The 18,615-nt window shown below is 41.6% G+C and overlaps 1 protein-coding gene across 1 annotated transcript in view; it reads left to right on the top strand.

Moving 5' to 3' along the window:
* The window catches only part of TAF4B (TATA-box binding protein associated factor 4b), a 75,415-nt gene that overhangs the window by 30,269 nt on the left and 26,531 nt on the right, over positions 1–18,615 (top strand). The window contains exons 8-11 of the mRNA XM_075141935.1: positions 3,853–3,988; positions 4,590–4,695; positions 10,207–10,379; positions 12,832–12,962. Of these exons, the coding sequence (XP_074998036.1) occupies positions 3,853–3,988; positions 4,590–4,695; positions 10,207–10,379; positions 12,832–12,962 (546 nt within the window). The remainder of the gene's footprint in view (positions 1–3,852; positions 3,989–4,589; positions 4,696–10,206; positions 10,380–12,831; positions 12,963–18,615) is intronic.

Below are 18,615 nucleotides of genomic sequence, written 5' to 3'. Positions count from 1 at the left end.
CTTTTTTATGAGTGGATTTGTTTTAAAAACAGTTACCAAGCATATGCACTAACAGTCTTCGATAGTAGTAGCTAAAGACAAATTGGAAAAGGAGTTGGTACCCTTACTGTCTTTGAGGACTAAATTTGAAATTGCAGCCAGAAGAAAATGAGGGCTTCTTGGGTTGTACAAGGGCTGGAGAGCAGTTTGTTGGCTACACAGCAAGCCATGTAATCCAGGGGAAAGGTTGACCATCTGTACAAATAGACAAGGAAGCTTAACTCGACACTGGGGAGTCAAAGCACTTCTTGAATATGATATTGGTGAACTCAAGAACTGACTTCTGCCTCTTCCACTACTGCAGTGTGGCAGCCTATTGCAATTGCTTTTCTTCGCAGTGCCTTGCAAGCTTTGAATTGCATACAAAACATGTTTTTATCCTCATTTGGGTAGATCCCAGGCACGGTGATTAAAATACTTGCTCTTCAAAATACTTACTCAATTTTGGTCTTGGATTTAGTTGAAGGGCTGAGTTGACCACTTCGCAGCTTAGCCATATCAGGAGCTTGGTGTTTGTTCAGGCAACCTATTAGCACAAAGAGCAACTTATAGAAGTGGCTCCATCTTCTAGGGCTTCCCTGGTGTGTTTCCTTGAAAGGACAGAGGGTCTGTTTCCTCCCACAAGAAAACAAATCTGGACCTCCCCTCCCTAAACAGAAGGGTCCTGCTGCCAGCTGAAAGGAAGCACATGCCAGCTGTGCAAATCTGTCCATACAATGCTGCCAGCAATTTCTTTCGCTTTCCAGCCCTCAGGGTTGTTTGATGCCATACACTCCCTCTGCATGCCCATTTCTAATTTAGGTTTCTCGTGCTTGAGGAATGTAAAGCAAATTTCATGTGCCGGCTCCGATGTAACATTGGTGGTGCTTGAGTGCAGCACTGCAGTATTTTAATGTCAAAATTGTGACTGGAGTGATGCAACATGTAATTGTCTTCTCTGTGGCATGATTATCGAAACTCTGGGTTTATATGGTGGATGTCGAGGGACCTGTACTTCAGGGATGCTGTTGGGATTGATCGCACGCCTGCGCTGAGTTGCCCATTGAAAGGGGTTCCCTCCTGGGGACTTTCTTAACACAGCCTCAGTTAAGGGCATCGCCGTACATAGAATTTTCATCTTGGAAAGAAAGCTTGTCTTGCTGTAGTATTGCTTTGTCTCTTGTTACAGCACAATAAATGAAAATTTAGATTACCAGCTGCTGGCTTCCAATGGTGAGAAGGCTGCTGTGAGACTATAACTTCATGTTAAGCATAAAGAGCAAGAGTTTTGTGGTGTAGTCCCACAGTTACCAGTGAGACATGTTCCCTGGACATTGCTAGCGGTTGAAGCAAGGAGTGAAGTGCTTGTGCTATTCCAACCACTTGTTCTTAGTGAGTTGTTGTTGGTGTCGAGTCCCCTCAGAGCTGAGCTTTCTTGAGCAGAGAATCTCCTCTATTATTTTCCAAGAGTTTTTTGTCCTGGATGTATGCTTTTGCATTCAGCTGGTGAGGCTTCCTTCATGAAGCAATACTGCTTGTAGTGTGTGATGATACCTTACCATCTCTCCGCTGATCTCCGAACTTTGCTTTATGAATGCCAAACAGGTTCAAGTAAGGCTAATCAAAGTCTCTCTCAGGCAGCTGTCCCTACACTGTCAGCTGGTTGTTGCATTGCATTTTTTTTTACTTAAGGGTGTTGGTGGTTTTTATTCTGATGTCTCTGTCAACCTACTTAACAGGGCACAAAGGAACAGTCCCTTTTCTTTGTTACTTCTTGCTGCTAACCTGAAGAAAAAAGGCAATAGCTCTTTCTTACAGATATTATCTATTTTTTTAATACTTTTTTCTGGCATTAGATCCTTGTCAAAATTTCTAGGATTGTTGCCCTGTTCTCTTGCAAGTCCCAAGGACTTCCAGCTTTGGTTAGTCTAGCAGTTAGAATAGCAAACACAAAACCAGCTTTACTGCCAACACATCCTTTCTGTTTCTCATTGATCTAGTCTCCTCGGTTACTTGACTTTCTTCCCATTCTCCACCTAGGCTATTGATTTAACACTGCCTATCTCTGTTCTTTTTGTTTGCCGCACCTTCATCTTGAGTGCTTATGTTTCAGTGTTGTGCGTGCTGAAGATGAAGCACCATTCTCAGTGGTGGTAGGGAGGACCTCTAGGTGTGTGACAGAGCCTGTGAGTGGTTTGTCCAAGCTGGTCAGTGGCTCAGTAATTATCTGAACACATAATTGATGCTGTTTATGTTATTTGCAACTTCCAGCATATGGAAGCTGGATCTTTCAGAAAGATCAAACTGCGCTTTGCTAAAAACACATAGAAGCAAATGTTAGTGTCTGTACTACTTCATGAGGAAGCGCTGCATGTGTGAGCCTTGACTCTGGCTACATTCTGTCCCTGTACTCCCGTGGTTCTTTCCTCTTATGGGTCTTATGTTTCTTCTCAAGAACTGTCTGTTCGCTGCCTACTTTTTAGACACCACCTTCAGCTCTGTTATTTTACGTTACTGCTGCTATGCCAAACCATGATGCTATTAATATGGGGATGGGTGGGGTGTATCTTGACTATTTGATACACAAAGTACCTCTTTTTGTGAATGTGTGATGCTTATGCTGATGACATTCACTGATAAATCTGAAGTTAGGTGACAGAAGGAGACAGCCTGATTTCTGAAGTATAATAAATGTCAATTCTTTATTTAATTAAACTTGTGCAGTGTTGCTATACAAGCACTCTTCAGACTTTCTGAAGTTAGAATAAAAGACGTAGATTTCTTGACCCTGAAAATTCCTGTATTAGCTTTTTGCTGCTAAAAAAATAGGATTCAATCTGAAGATGTTGATAATTTTGTGCTTTGGTAAAAGCACATCTTTCTACTACTTGTAATCAAGAATGTTTCCAAAGGATGTATCAAAAGCTGCAGCCCACATTCTGCTTAGGAGACTTAGAAATGAGGCTTTTAGGGATGCTGCAATTTTATTGCTTTCTTACATTTTAATAGCTGCCCCTGAAGAGAAAGAATTAGTATTTATGGGCTGTGCCTGTAGGTCTGTGTTGTGATGACATCCTGTTGTCTGGTTTTGTTTCTTTCAAGAGCCTCTTTAAGCAAAACTATCAACCCCCTTCCTTTTTACCCTTCAGCAGTGTACTGATGTTTTTGTGTAGAGGCTCTAGTCGCTCTAGGTGTTGCTAGTTGGTACTTCATGTTCCCGCTAACTGATGTGTTCAGTGTACTTTTGCTTAACACTTTGAAACGCAGCATCTGAATTTACAATTGATGTTACGGCTCCAAAAATGCATTAGTAACTTTACAGTGTGTACTCTTAATTCTTGAGAGAAAAAGGATTTCATGCAAGGCTTCTAACTGTTCGTTTTGGTGTTCTCTCTTTTTAACTAGGTATATATGATAGCTACCCACTAGGTGTATGTGATAGCTACCCTTTTGAACTTATTGACAGGCAGACCCAATATTCAATTGTTAGTCTGTTAAGCAAGACTTACAGAGAGGAAAGCCTCTTAGTGCAACGGATTGTGTAATACTCTGTGAAAATCGTGTAATATGGTTATCAGTAGAGAGTAGGGGTGAAGTATCTGTTAGAGCTCACTGAGTGAGCTGGAGCTTAAAGCTCACCACCAGTTTTCAAGATTTCTTGTCATGAAATAAAAAAAAAGTGAGTTTTTTCTGAGCACGCTGCTTGCTTTGAACTGAAAGCTAGACATGCATGCATGCCCAGCAGCACTTCTGGCTGAATGAACATGTTGATACTATTTGCTTCTCTGTAGGTTTAGCTCTTCTCACTCTTGATATTGGATATTCCACTTCCAGGTAGTCCAACAACCATCAGGAACCATTGTAAAGCAAGTATCCACACTCCCGCAACCCTCAATGCTGACCCTACAGACATCTGCTGAGAAAAGGATGCCGCTGAATACACTTGTTCAAACTAACCAGTTTCCTGCAGGTAAAGTGGAACCTCTTTAATGGAGAAGGGAGAGGACTGCTGAGGTACAGAAATAAGTGCCTGCTGGTGGTAGATTGTAGGAATGTAAGAAGGTAGTTGTCTATTGGGAACAACCAGCTCTGTGTGGTAAGTTGAACATCTTTACTATCTACTTGGAGTTCTGATGAGAAACTCAGTGCCATGTCTACTTCTGGCACCTGTTAAGAGCATGCCAATCAAACATTTGTACTCTTTAAAATACTGCAAGTAAGGTCCTTGCAGTGAACTTCCTTTAAACCGTGATGCTTTTGAGAGTCGTTTCATGAGACTTTGCTTTTTCCTTCAACAGGTCCAGATTGATGCATAATGTGAGTTTGTCCCAGCCAGCCAGTTTTCACTAAAACCTTTCACTGGTCAGCACAGAGGAGGATGTTTGCTGGGAGTGTGTAGGGTTTTTGGCCATACAGAACATGTAGAATGTAAGATTCTAGAGTGTCTGGTTCAAATGGACCTAATTAGCTGTTATTGAGTCTGCAGTAGCCTTTGCTAGAAGTATGAATTGATAAAACAGTTGTCTTAGCATTTTGCTTTCTACTGTGATATGTTCTTTGTTTTGTTTTAGGTTCCATTCTGAAACAAATTACCCTGCCAGGAAATAAAATTCTGTCGCTTCAAGCATCTCCTGTTCAGAAAGCTAAAATAAAAGAGAATGGAGCAACATCCTTGAGGTAAAAATAAACAATATCAGAAGTTTACTATAGGAAGGAATGAAAGGAACAGACAGCAAGTGTGGAGGTGGGAACGGAGCCCAAATAAGAGCAACTTTCTTTAGAAACCTGTTTATGATAGGTGTTTTTCATGTTATAATACTAATTGGCAAGGGGGAACTTCAAAATTTTTATCTTATAGCAGATGTTAATTATTCTTAATATAAGACAGCTGTCCTGATGAGGTTGGATTTTCATCATGCTATCACAAGAGTGTAATTATATAAACATTGTGCATCAATATGTATCAATTTTTCATTTGTAGAGGAGGCATATTGATCTCCATCCTATGAGTACTATTAACTAATCTAAAGCAAAGTTACCTTGTATTAAAAGCTCTCCATAGGATTAAAGCAGATATAACCTCTGTTTTTTACAGACGGCCAGAAAGCATTGAACTGTTATTTGGACTGGCTGGTAACCTGTCTAAAGCTCTGTGCTGTATTTCGAAATCTTTTATTAGCTCCTCTTACAAGCTTGTTCCTTGTATGTAGAGGTGAAAGTCTTTGACTACACCTCTAATTATGGCTTCTGGCATATTCTCTAGGCCTTTAGATTACAAGAGTGCTTAAAGCTTTTAGTTCTGGTAACTGATTAACTTTTCAAAAGCAGAAATTATTTTTGTAGCTCTGAAATGTAATGTTGGAGAAGAGGTACAGACTGCCGTAAGCGTTATTGGTCTTATGACTTTAAGGCAAGCTTGAAGTTGCTCTTCCAGGGATAAAAGCAGACACGACACCTTTGTCTTGTTGACCAGTTGATTTCTCATCTCTTGAAAGCTACAGCTTTGTGTGCACTGATACAGAGAGCTGCTTTTGTTTACAGTAACATACAGTATACAGTGGACACTTAAAAACACTGGTAGCCAGAAGTTGAAATGAAAAGCTGATGTTAAAGCAATAGCTCTGTTCAGCTGCCTCAAGCTCTTATGAAATATACTTCAGAATATAATTTGGGATGTAATTTTGGGTAGTGATGTTTGAAAAAAATCACTTCATAAATATCATAATTAAAAAACAAACAAACAGACTCCTACAAAAGAAAAAGAAACACTTTGGAATATATCAAATATCTTATGTAAAGAAGTTTGAATTCTTGAAGTTCCTTCCCTGAATTGTTAAATTCTTACTGTAGGAAAAACTCTGCTTTTACAGTGTGATCCAAGATGGATTTCTGTTCTTGCTTCTGGATTATGATTTTCAAAGTAGCTTAAGTCCATGAGAATTCAGATTTGAAATCTCTAGCTCACCTTAAATTTTTCTAGTAGGTTTCGTCTCTGAAGAGTTTATGACTTTGGATACACCCCTGGTGCTTCTTGTATTCACTGCCATAACCAAACTTTCTGACGTTAAAAACTACGTATCAGAATCTTCATATATCTGAACCTGGGCAGCGTGTACCTTTTGGCTTCCTCAGTCAAGTATCTGTGTTCTCCGAGCAGGTCTAGCACCACATAGTGTTAATCTGGCCTGGGCAATAGATGTTCCCCAGTAAGCCGTGAAGTGGTTTGCTCTCTTCTGTCCTGACTTTCAGTATTCCCAGCACAGCTATTCCTTGTGACCTGTGATCCATCAACTGCTGATCATGTGTGAGGCAGAGAGAAGCACCATGGCCCCTTTTCTGGTTTTGTGATGAGATTTCGTTATGGGCAGAGAGCATGTCTTGTAATTGATGTGATTGTACATGTGACTCTTCAAACTGTGGTCTCGCTTTGCAGTATGTCATCGAGCCTGACTCCCTCTGCCATTGTGTGACGAGGTTATGTTAGGTTTCGAGAATGTAATACTCGCTAAGTTGTACTTAATAAGCTGCAATTTGACCTTGTCTGCTCTTTAATGGGCTGTTTTAGTTTGCTTGAGATAAGCAGTAGAAAAAATGGCAATTTCCCCCCCTTCTTCCCTTCCTCCCCACCAGTTAAAAAAACGTTCTAGAAATTATTTCAGCTAAGCATGGGCATTGCTGGCACTTGATTGCATCTTGATGGCATCTGTTGTAAAGGGCAGTCTGTTTTAAAAGCATCAAGATTTTTATAAACTGCTCTATGTACTTCTGTAAAGTATATGCTAGAGCACCCTGGAAGAAATAAGACACATATTTGCATCTTCAAATATTGTTTTGCATCTATTCTGTTCAGTAGAGTTGTTCTCCAAAGCACGTACAACTCTGACTTGTGCATTTTGTCTGGAAAGTACCAGCAATCTCAACTAGCAGACAAAACAGGAGTGAGACGGCAGAGTGGAGAACATCTGGGCAGCTGCTCCTCCTGTCCTGTGGTGGTGGGAGCGTGGGTGGTTCTTGCTCTGCTGGAATTGTTCTGTCCCAAGTAGTTGTCCTTGATGGTGCACGGAGGTTTGGGTTAAGCGTGCCTTTCTAGTTTTCCTTTTGACTGTTGTATAAAATGGAGTAAAGATGGATTCAGAAGAAATGTGCGTTGGTCAAACACCAGAGGGTGCCACAGACTCACTTTTCAGCCAATACAGGCAAATTCACAGACGTGAGGTGCATCTGCATTGCTTGGGCTTCTGTTCCAGTGGAATGTTCAGTATAAATGTCAAACCTGACTTCATGCAGGGTAATGCACAGAACTCCGTGTTCTGTTTCCCCCCTTGTCCTGATAAGCTTAAATCACTGGAGACTTATAACAGCTGGGAGAGTTTTCCTTGTTGATTTCTGGGTGTGACATGATCAAATGCAAAAAGCATTAAAGGAAGTGATGTAGAAGAGGGGCTTTACAGAGGGATTGCTGAAAATGAAAGCGAGTTCGTATCCAACAGAAGCGTCTTCATGTATACTCTGGAATATTTTAAATTTATCACTTTAGTAGAATGATTTTTATAGCTTACTTGAAGTACATGATACCTTACTTAAAATGATTGAGGTTTGTTTGAACAGCAAGGAAAAAAGAATAGTAAAAAGTGCAAACTTCACATGGCTTCTGAAACTTACATTAATTTTTAGTGAGCACTACTTCTAAGAAAATGTAATGATAGTTTCTTTGGGTTAAGTAAAATAAGCGCAGCAGTGTTTTCATAGGTGCAATTTAATCTTTCATTAAGGCTAGCGACTCAGTGACTTAATGCAAACTTATATCCCACAGTGAAGAAGTTAGAATTGGTCCTTAAAAACAGTACGGGCAGAGATGTCTACTTGCATATAAGCTCTTGTATGTGTGTACCCACAAGAGAGACTGTGTGCATGGAAACGTTAAAGAAAATAGTAACCTGATAAAGGCTGGTTTTAGAGAACTGAAACTTGTGTGTGTAGAAAGTTGGATAGGTGTATAGTATAGAAGTTTACCTCCTCCTTGCTTGAGTATTTGGAGTATATGGCTGGATTAAAAACTAAAATAATCTGTGTGCTATACAGCTGTACCTGAGGTGCAAGCACCCTTACTTGGATTCCATAAACAGCTCCATCGGGGTCATGTCAGGTTCGAGCACCTGCCGTGCTGATAGCTTGTGACATACGTTCTTGGTGCTAGTTGTGCTGATTTTGTCATCTCCTTTATCAGCAGATCTGTGGCAGTCACTGCACTTTGGTGGGATTCTTGTCTCTGCCACCAGCAAAGACTTCTCTGTAGTGGTCATTAAGAAGAGAAGTACACTGGAGTGTACTTGTGAAGATCAGTTAGCACTCAATTAGCATGCAGTGAAGCTTCATTTACACGCTTCTTGAAAGATCAGGGTCTCTGCTAGGCTGATAGAGCATGAGTATACGCTTGGAACTGCTCAGTTGCTGGTTGTGAAGGGATAGGAGGAGGGAAGCTGTTCTGGCAGTGATGACTTCAGCTTTGAATCGTAGCTGTGGTCACTTAACCATTCTGACAATCCTAGGGTTTAGCGCTTTTCTTAGCACAATGGATTTGGGGCACAAGCCTAGTCAGGAAGCTATGTCTAATTGAACTTAATGAATGAAGCTGGTTTGAGAATCTGTTGGGTGTCTTTTTCCCTGAACAAATCACGTAGAAACTCATAGCCATGAGGGCACACAAACGAACGGCAGGAGGAGTAGGGGAAGGCTGGACTCCTTTCCCAGCCAGGCTTCTCTCTAGAAATTTGTGGGAGAAGACTTGTGGCATGGAAACCTATTGAAGCCCGAAGGAGAAAATGCATCTATACTTGAAGAAAAAACCCCAACATTTTCTTGTGTCTTTTGAGTATTGCTCAAACCCAATCCATGTTCTAATAACTTCAGCTTCTACCTGTTGCCAGTCAGAAGACAGCCTCCAAGAGATCCCATTTCACCTAAGAATGGCAAGTTTCTGACATAACTAAGAGTTAAGGCCGCATAGTATTTTCTGAAGATGAACTTTTATCAAACCTTGCCAGCGAATACTTTTCACGAGTGGGGGGTGTTGGGGTTTGGTTTTTGTTTTCTTTTGTTTTCTTTTGTTTTCCAAATCGAAAGACCTTCAGATCGAGTGCTTCCACCTGTCTGTATTAATAATGCCAAATTGTGTTCTGGTTCTAAACCCCTGAAGCCACCATTAGGGCCTTTGTCACTTTGTGAAGCAAAAAAGGCTTTCTTTTGATGATCTAAACTTAACTGAAAATAATTTTGTATTTTCATTGCCAAAGTCTTGCAAAAACTTCTCCCATATAAAATTCATTCAGTATTTCAACTAAAATGATCTTTTTTTTTTTTTTTAAAAAAAGCTGAGGCAGGCTTTTTGCTTAACATGAGCTTTGCCATGATTATAGCTAGCCTTAGTTACGTTAGCCCTAAGTACGCCAGACTTGAGTTTTTATTTTGAACATGTAGACCAAAGCTGCTACAGCAGAATCCAGCTAACGGAGGGATGTTAAGAACTAGACCTCTGCTGCTGTTCTTCAGAAGCGTAGCATCCTCCCTGCTACATACATAAGCACTCTGTGGTAGAACTGATTCAAAGGGCAAGTCTGGTTGGTTCTCTATACGACTGACAAGGAGCGTTTGTATCTTATTTTTTAAGGGAACTCACTAAAAGAAAAGTGAAGATCAGGTTTGTGCTAATACGCTTGTGCTGTAAGCTTCAGTTTGTAGGATAGGCATCTCAGTTAGAAAATGGGCTTGTTTATTTATAGGTTCAATGAGTTAGTATTCAACTTTATTCAATGCTTGGTTCTACCTGGTGAATTAGAGTTTTAGAACAAATTTCAGGCTGTAAGAGCGGTGGTGCAGGGTGGGGGGCTTGTGGGGGCTTTTAATCTGGGTTTACCTCAGTCCTTTCCGAGCTTGCTCAAAATTTCAGTTTCATGTAAAGAATTTGCATGCCTAGCAACTGAGGCATTAGTCAAGCTAACGTTTGAGACGCACTTCACTGAAGTGTGAAGGCTTTTAGGAGCCCTCTGTCCCTGTCCACGCTCACACTAAACATCTATTGTATAGGGGTAGCCTCCAAGATATGTGAATGTGGCCGTTTGTTGATAGCCGAGAGGTTTTTTTCTTTGTGTCCGTTGTGAACAAAGCATAAAATGTTGGTTTTCTCTTTAGTAGAGATGAAGATGACATAAATGATGTGACTTCTATGGCTGGGGTCAATCTTAACGAGGAGAATGCGTGCATTTTGGCAACAAACTCTGAGCTCATTGGTACAGTGATCCGCTCTTGTGCAGATGAACCTTTTCTCTCCTCAGAAGTGCTTCAAAAGAAGATCTTGAACATAGGTGAGAACAAAGCATACATAACAGATATGTATGGATGCAGTATTTCCTTGCCTGTTTCATCAGCCAGCCTCCGATCTTTGAAGAAGGAGCTGGAACTATTACGATCTGCCTTCTCAATTCATGTATTTCTACCAAACTATACTGAGTTTTTACTTCCCCTTCTGTGGAAAAATCTTTCATTAATTTTATGCAAAAGAGATGTTAAAGCTGTTTGTATCAGTGAATAATACTGTGGAATATATGTTGAATGGCTGAGACTAAACTGCAATAGGAAGTTTTTAGTGTATGTATCATCTCGGTTGTTAGTTTCTGAGCAAAATAATAACTGTTGCTTAGCAATGTTGTGTTGTGTCAGAGCAGGGAGCATGCATTTGTGTAGCACCGCACTGATGGGTACCACTGCTGTCTACAGCAAACTGGATGACTGTTGCTCAACTCCTTGCTCCTGCTCTCCGCCTGGTAGCTTGCCATACTGGAACAGTGAGTTTTACAGCTGAGCATTCAGGAAAGCCTGCAGTTTGTGTGTGCACTCGTAATTCTGTCACAGTGGTTTAACTACATGATCGCAAAGTCTTTCCACAAGCAACTTGTTCTTAGTCCAAACTTAGCAGCCAGCCTGTGACAAGCATGTAACCTGCAAATGCTATCTGCTACCTCAATACATCCCGCAGTAGTTAGCGAGATGGGCCATCTGAGCTGTATGGGGCATAGCTGAGTGAAGTAAGTGCTGTGCTACTAGTGGAAAAGGGGAAAGACGCATTGAAACTGGTGCCTAGAAGGTTTTCTCAAAATTCAGTAGAGGCTTAACCGGTCATCCATGGGAAGTAGATACTAGGAAAAATAAAAAGCTCTACAAAAACATAAAGAGAAAGTACTTCTAGAATAATTGTCTGGTTTGGGTGTGAAGACAATTCATTGAAAGAAGGAAAATACAAGCCTGGCTGTTTCATGGCTAGTATGGTAGCTGTTCCACATTATTAGTATTGATAATATTGATAGTATTAATAATATTTTATGAATATTGTAATTGATGATAATAATAATTCATGTCATAAGTGAAAAGTGTTTTGATTGCAAGGGAAGGAATACTGTCAGGGAGTACAGCGATTCAGAAAATGAACGCTTCTGCTCTTGAACCGAGCCCTCTTTGGTTTAGGAAGAGAGTGAGTGTGTGTGTGTGTGTGTAGGGGGATCTTGAGGTTTGGGGGGATTTTTTTTTTTTTTGTCTTTAAATTGACGTTTCAGTATTCCGATAGTATAGTGGGAAACTGCTGAGGAAGTGTTGAAAGGTACTCGAGCAAAATGAACTCTGCACTCAGCTAGGGTACAGGCCAATGCTTACTGGCCAAGATCAAACAGTGGGAACACTTTGATCGTATCTGGGAAGACATTGTAGATTCTTCCTGTCTTGCGAGATTGTTATTCATTTTCAGTTAGAGTAGCAAAGGCAAATGAAATAGGTGATTAGTTTTTTTTACAGTGTACTGTTTATCCATTCTTAACGCTCCACTTGGCAATAAATACCGAAATGGGTTTTGAAGGCGTGCTGTATATTGCATCATAAAGTATTACAGCCGCTGTAAATGCAGTGAGGGGCAAGGAAAAGCGCTTCTGACGGGTAGGGCGTATGAAGCGTGTGAAACTGCTGCCTGCCGTGCCTACCAGGGAGAAGTTGCTGCCGTCCAGGTGTCTTGACAGAGTTGCTTTGAGTGATTGATGGTGTCAGCCACGGGAAGGCTTCTCCGTCAGCAGCCTGCAGCTGCAGGAAGGTTGCGGAGGTGATGCCCAGCTCTGGGCACGGGGCTGGGACAGTTTTGCCCGGAGCTGTCTCCAGCCTCGGTGGCAGCTGCTGAAATGCAGAGAGGCAGCGGCAGCCCGAGAGAAAAGGTTGAGGGTGATGGCATGATGACCCCAGCTGTGTTGTCCGAACTGCTGCCGTGGTCTGTCTGCCCTGTGCCGGTCGGTCGAGGCAGGTGAGAGGGTCCCATGTGCCTGCAGTGCACTGAAAAAACCATCCCCGCTCATCGAATAAATGTCATGAGTTGTTAACAAGTGCGGTGTCAAGCAGGGCAAAATGTAATTCTCTATTTTTTTTTAATTACTGGAATTAACAGAATATGGCACTAATTTCTACAGCTACCGCTTCTCCCCCTCCCCGAACATGAAGCTTGATTTGTGTTCTTATTAACTTTGTCCTATAAATGACCTTGCAAGGAGAGTGGTTCTGGAGGCTAAGTGAAACAATGTCTATATTTTCTGAAGCTCCAGGCTAAGTTTTATTAATGTAATGTCTAAGATCTTTGAAGTTGTGACTTTACCAGGAAAATCATAATCTCCAAACCTTTATTCATAATGGGTATGACTTCCAGGGGGAACAGAATACCTGCTGTGCTAATTATTTCAATTATCAGCTACTACTAAAACACGTAATGGATTTTCTCTGCTTCCACAGGTAAAAGGCATGACATTATGGAACTTAACTCTGATGTCGTGAACTTGATCTCCCACGCCACACAGGAGAGATTACGAGGGCTCCTAGAAAAACTAACTGTAATTGCTCAGCACAGAGTATCAACCCACAAGGTAAAGGAAATCATTAAGCAAGTTTCGCACCAAAGTTTTCCTGCTTTGCAGCCTTGAAGGTAAACCTCTTCCAAATATTGGCACATCATATGCTATACGTGCATTTTCAGTATCTATCAAAGGCTGGTTTTGTTTTAACTGTTTATAGCCTCTAACTATTCCCTACGTTTTCCATTCAACTTGTTGGATAGGTGCTCTTAAAACCCAGCGTAAGAGTAAGTGCATGCGTTTCTCCTCTTCCGTAGAAGTGGTGGCTGTTGTACAAAATCTATCTTGCATGGTAAACGTAAAGCTATTTTTGAATGCTCTTGGTGGTCGGGTTGATTTAGGGGCTTGTGTTTGCTTTATGCGTTTACTGGTGGTGGAATTGCAGTATTGACTCAGTAAAAACCCTTGGGAAACTGAATGGAGTATTTTATTTTTAGAAAGTGCTCCATGTGAAGGCAGAGACCCCTTCGATCTTAAGGTTTCCGGAACTTTTTTTCTGCCAGTGTTATTGAAGATTCCCTCCCCTCCCTCTTGTATTAGCTCCATTCAATATAAAGCATATTGGGTTCCAGTGAGCCAGTATCCCTTAAGATGCTTGTATGGTACAAATGGTAAGCAGTAACTTACTAGTGGCCAAAATAGCTCTTTGAGGCTTTTTTTTGTCATTCGATAATAAGATATTAGTTGTTACTTTTTTCAGTATCAAGCTGATTTAGAAAAAAAATTGGAAGTTGGAAGCAGATGTATCTGTCAACTCTTAAGTTCTTGTTTTTTGGGTTTTTTTTTTACAGGAACTTTATACTTAATGAAATTTAACAAGAGCAACTGACTGATGAGATAGGAGTTATGTTTGTACTGAAGACTTTTTATAGGCTTTTAAGCACTGGAGAAGCAATAGTAAAGAGCAGGAACTATATGAAAACTTCCAAGTATTTATAGTGATGTATGGAGCAGTTGGAGTATGCGGTTCCTTGCCAGAAGAAGATGCAAAAAAGGAAAAAAAATCAATATGGAAAAAGTATAGAGTTTTTTATGAGAAGTCTTTAGAAATTGCACATGTTCTGTGTTGTCTCTCCAAAGTGGGAGATCCAATAGAGCTCGTGAGCAAAGGTGAGGTGGAAGCTGAAGTCCTGAGTAACCAATAGGACATAGTGTCTTGCAGACACCAAGGATACAAGGGAATGTTTTTGGATAGTGGGCTTGATGGGGCTGATTTCTTTCTCGTTGAACTAAAGCAATAGAAAAACTGATGGGTTTTTGTCTGATTGAATTGCCAGAAGCAATGATAAGATTATAAGAGTGCAATAAGCTTGCTTTCTTTTCCTCTTTTCTCAAAAACAAACCAAACAAACAAACAAAGTAATGGGCATAATAATCCTAGAGGCACAGGTACCTTCTTTCGTTAGGAAGGTGGTATTACACTACAGAGGAGTGTCCTACAGTATTGTGTTTGTGAGTAATATTATTGAGAGATGCTGACAGGCTTTTAGAAATCTAAGTTCAAGAACAGAGCACTACAAGGTTTTCAAGCCCTGTTATGTATTTATGTATGTTTTTACACAGCCTGGTATTCCAGCAGTGTTCCCCAGGGATCAGTTTTGGGGCCAGTCTTGTTCAATATCTTTATCAATGATTTGGATGAGGGGATTGAGTGCTCCCTCAGTAAGTTTGCAGATGACACCAAGCTGGGCAGGAGTGTTGATCTGCTGGAGGGTAGGAAGGCTCTGCAGAGGGACCTGGACAGGCTGGATCGATGGGCCGAGGCCAACTGCATGAGTTTCAACAAGGCCAAGTGCCGGGTCCTGCACTTGGGCCACAACAACCCCAGGCAACGCTACAGGCTTGGGGAAGAGTGGCTGGAAAGCTGCCCAGAGGAAAAGGACCTGGGGGTGCTGGTTGACTTGAGCCGGCTGAACATGAGCCGGCAGTGTGCCCCTGTGGCCAAGAAGGCCAACGGCATCCTGGCTCGTATCAGAAACAGTGTGGCCAGCAGGAGCAGGGAGGTGATCGTGCCCCTGTACTCGGCACTGGTGAGGTCGCACCTCGAATCCTGTGTTCAGTTTTGGGCCCCTCACTACAAGAAGGACATGGAGGTGCTGGAGCGTGTCCAGAGAAGGGCAACGAAGCTGGTGAAGGGCCTGGAGCACAAGCCTTATGAGGAGCGGCTGAGGGAACTGGGGTTGTTTAGTCTGGAGAAGAGGAGGCTGAGGGGAGACCTCATCGTGCTCTACAACTACCTGAAAGGAGGTTGTAGCGAGATGGGTGTTGGTCTCTTCTGCCAAGTAACCAGCGATAGGACGAGAGGAAATGGCCTCAAGTTGCACCAAGGGAGGTTTAGGCTGGACATTAGGAGAAATTCCTTTACTGAAAGAGTGGTCAGGCCTTGGAACGGGCCGCCCAGGGAAGTGGTTGAGTCCCCATCCCTGTAAGTATTTAAAAGACGTGTAGATGAGGCGCTTAGGGACATGGTGTAGTGGGTATGGTGGTGTTGGGTTGACAGTTGGACTCCATGATCTTAAAGGTCTTTTCCAACCTTAATGATTCTATGATTCTGTTCTATGATTCTATCTCCCCCAGTGCTTGCCCCTGTCCTCTTTTCCCTCTAGGCTATTGACAGGTACCAGTGTGTTATGTGGGCTCCATGTATTTCAGGGAATTATCCAGAGTCTTTCCAAGAGGATTGGGAAGTTGCCCTGTAAGGCTTTGTATTGGCCTATCTTCATTACAAAAAGACGGACAGTAATAGGGATAGGTGTGGTGAAACCAAGGTAACTATTGTTAGGGTAGAAGTTGGTGTAAAAAGCCAATAATTCATGGGATCATACTCAGGAAACTCTTCTTCCCAGTTTGCTCAGCTCATGCCTAGCAGCTTACATCTCTCTGCATTAGCCCTGCAGAGAGGGAGTTGGCAGGGTAAAAGCTTCATACCATGCCACCATGTAGACTTGCCAACTTCTGCCCTTTTTTGCTAAATTTAAGGAAAAAAAAAAAAGATATATAATTGGAAGTTACTACCTTAATTAGGATAAAACTATCATGGTGGTCTCTTTATCTGAAGTAGGAATAGCCTTTCAGATTGTTGTAAGCTGCTCTCTGTGCTGCGACTCTTGCTGCAGTGCCTTTATAGAGCCCTGGTAAGACCGTAAAGGCAATTAGCTAGCTGGTTTGGTTCCTCAGCTAGCTGGTTTGCTTCCCTCCTATAATCTGGAGAACTGCTGAGGCATAAGAGTATGCATGAGACATAATATAATACCCAAGATCAGAATTAATAATGGCAGCTAAGCAGTACAGTGATTAAAAAACATTTTTGATGTGTGTGGATTCAGCACAGCGTGAGATGACTGCCGTGCTCCTGTGTTTGGAGCCCATGAGCACGTGGCTTCAAGAGGCATGGTACGGTGCTCTGCTATAAACATTGCTCCATGAAAATATTTTCCCCATGTGCAGTAGCAGTAAAGCACTGCAACCCTAAACTGCACTATCTGTAGGGCAATATGGTGTGGCAGCTGCATTGATTTAAGGGGTAAGCTCTAAACGTAGCGAAGGAGTGAGCACTCCGATGTGTGAAAACAGCCAGCCTCCTCCTACCCACCCTGCGCCGCCATCAAACTGCAGAGTGCAGAAGTAACTTATCAAAAGCTTTTCTGTTATTAACTTGGTTTGGACTTAATAAGTTCCCACATAATAGCTGAGTCTCTGCAGCTGCCTGCGTTCCTGCTCTGTCCTCAGCAAGGCTGTTCAACATGACTTAAACTCTTCAGATTTCGTGGGAGAACTGGTCTTTGTGGGATTCTTCCAACTTCTTTCCTGGTGGACTGAAGTGGAGCGCAGCTTCCCTGAATGTGGGTTTTTCCTTTGTGCCCCTGGACATGCAATACATTCCTGGCGCTAAACCGTGAGTGCCTTTGTCAGGTTTCAGATTCATTTACAGGCATGTGATAGTCTAGGAAGGAAGCTGCAAATCGCAGACAAAGCGTATAGCTGTTCTTGAATTTGTTGCCAGCCCTCTTCTCACTAAAGACATACCTGGGAATGCTTTGCTTCAGTGCTGCATATTTCAAGTATGTGTAAACCTAACGTAAAAATTTTGGTAGGAATTGGCTGTGCTTTAGAGCGCATCCATGGAGAAGTCTTGAGTATGTACATTTCGCTTGAAGAAAAAAAAAGTATGGAGGAATGAATTCCATAACAAGATTGCATAGATGCACTAATATGCTATTGTTGTGTGAAAGCAATTGCTTCTTTTAGAATAGCGAAGTGAACTCTGGGTTAAATTTAGCTCAGTTAAAGTACAAACGACTTTTTAACTGTCATATATACAAGTTCAGCTTTGGCACATACAAATCTAACCACACTCTGTTTTGTGGCGTGCTTTATTTATCACTAAACTAAATTCTGTTCTCGATTACACTTGTAACTCTAGTTTTGTTGGGATTGCACTGTTGCAGCTGGGGACAGTTTGGCCTTATGTGAGGAAGTTAAGCTGTTATATGGACAAAAACTGAATCCAGCTTGATTCATCATAACAGTAATGGCTACATGTTATGTACAGGTATACAATATAATGTTTTCTGTCTAAGCAATTCAGTGCTAAATGATTACAGAGAACAAGTTTATTGAGTAGGACAAAATATAACTGCAGGTGTTCCTCTTCTAAAATGACCTGAAATAAGGTATCTTAAAACAGTTGTTGATGAGCTGAAATACTGTTATGAACGCACCCGTTTCTTGCCCATAAAAGCTCATGGTAGTGCATTGGGAGTGCTTCTGGTTGAGAGGTTTGCACTCCGAATTGTCATGGAGTCTTGGATTTGGCTTTAAAAATGTAAGTATCTAACTCCAACTTTGGGCATTCCAAAGTGAAACAATTCTAAACTTTGGAAAAAATAATCTTCTGGTAGTATGGCTTTCTTCTTTGTCCCTTTAAAAGGACTGTGGCATGGTGGTGTATTATTACAAATTGCTGCTTCCAAACAGACTGACTCGAAGTAGCGTATGTTTTGTGAGGAGCAGTAAAAAAAAATCTTGAGCAGCAACAGAAGATTGGGAAAAGGTTTGTTGGACTTTTTTGCAGAGCCACAGACTCTGCTTGGGAAAGAAAGTCTCCTTGGTTGCAACACGTGGTGTGGTGTGAGCCACAGTTGGTGATACATGACAATGTAGTAGATCAGTGAAAAGGACCAAACTTAATACCAGAAGAGGGATTGATTTCATGTTCTGGCTGGTTGTGAGAATTCAGACTGGGAGACAATGGTGCCCCACAAGAAGACTTTTACTTTCCACCCAGCTTTTAAAAGTATATGACTGGGTGTGGGAAGAGTCTGAGTATAGTGTGTTTGAAAACTAAAAATTTAGCAACTGAAGTCACTGATAGTCCATATACTTAAAATATACCCTTGCCTAAAATACAGCTGTAAAATATGCTGTGCTTATTCCAGAACAGTTGTGTGTCAAGGTTGCTTCATTAAAGTGTGAGATTGGGGTAGGGTAGAAAGAAGGGTTGCCAAAAGTATATAGTGTGTTTGGCTGGTAAAAGCCCGACGATAAATTTCTCAGGAAAAGACAAGTTCACAAAGTAACAGAGAAAGAAGATGTGGGACGTGCATTAAAGAGTGATACAAACAGGTGGCACAGTCGTGCCTCATCTAGAACGGGCTCCCTGCCT

This window comes from Calonectris borealis, chromosome 2 (assembly GCF_964195595.1).
Source record: "Calonectris borealis chromosome 2, bCalBor7.hap1.2, whole genome shotgun sequence".
In the NCBI taxonomy this organism is placed as follows: domain Eukaryota; kingdom Metazoa; phylum Chordata; class Aves; order Procellariiformes; family Procellariidae; genus Calonectris; species Calonectris borealis.
Note: the sequence above shows the minus strand (reverse complement) of the source record. Positions and strands in the feature narration are given on the sequence as shown.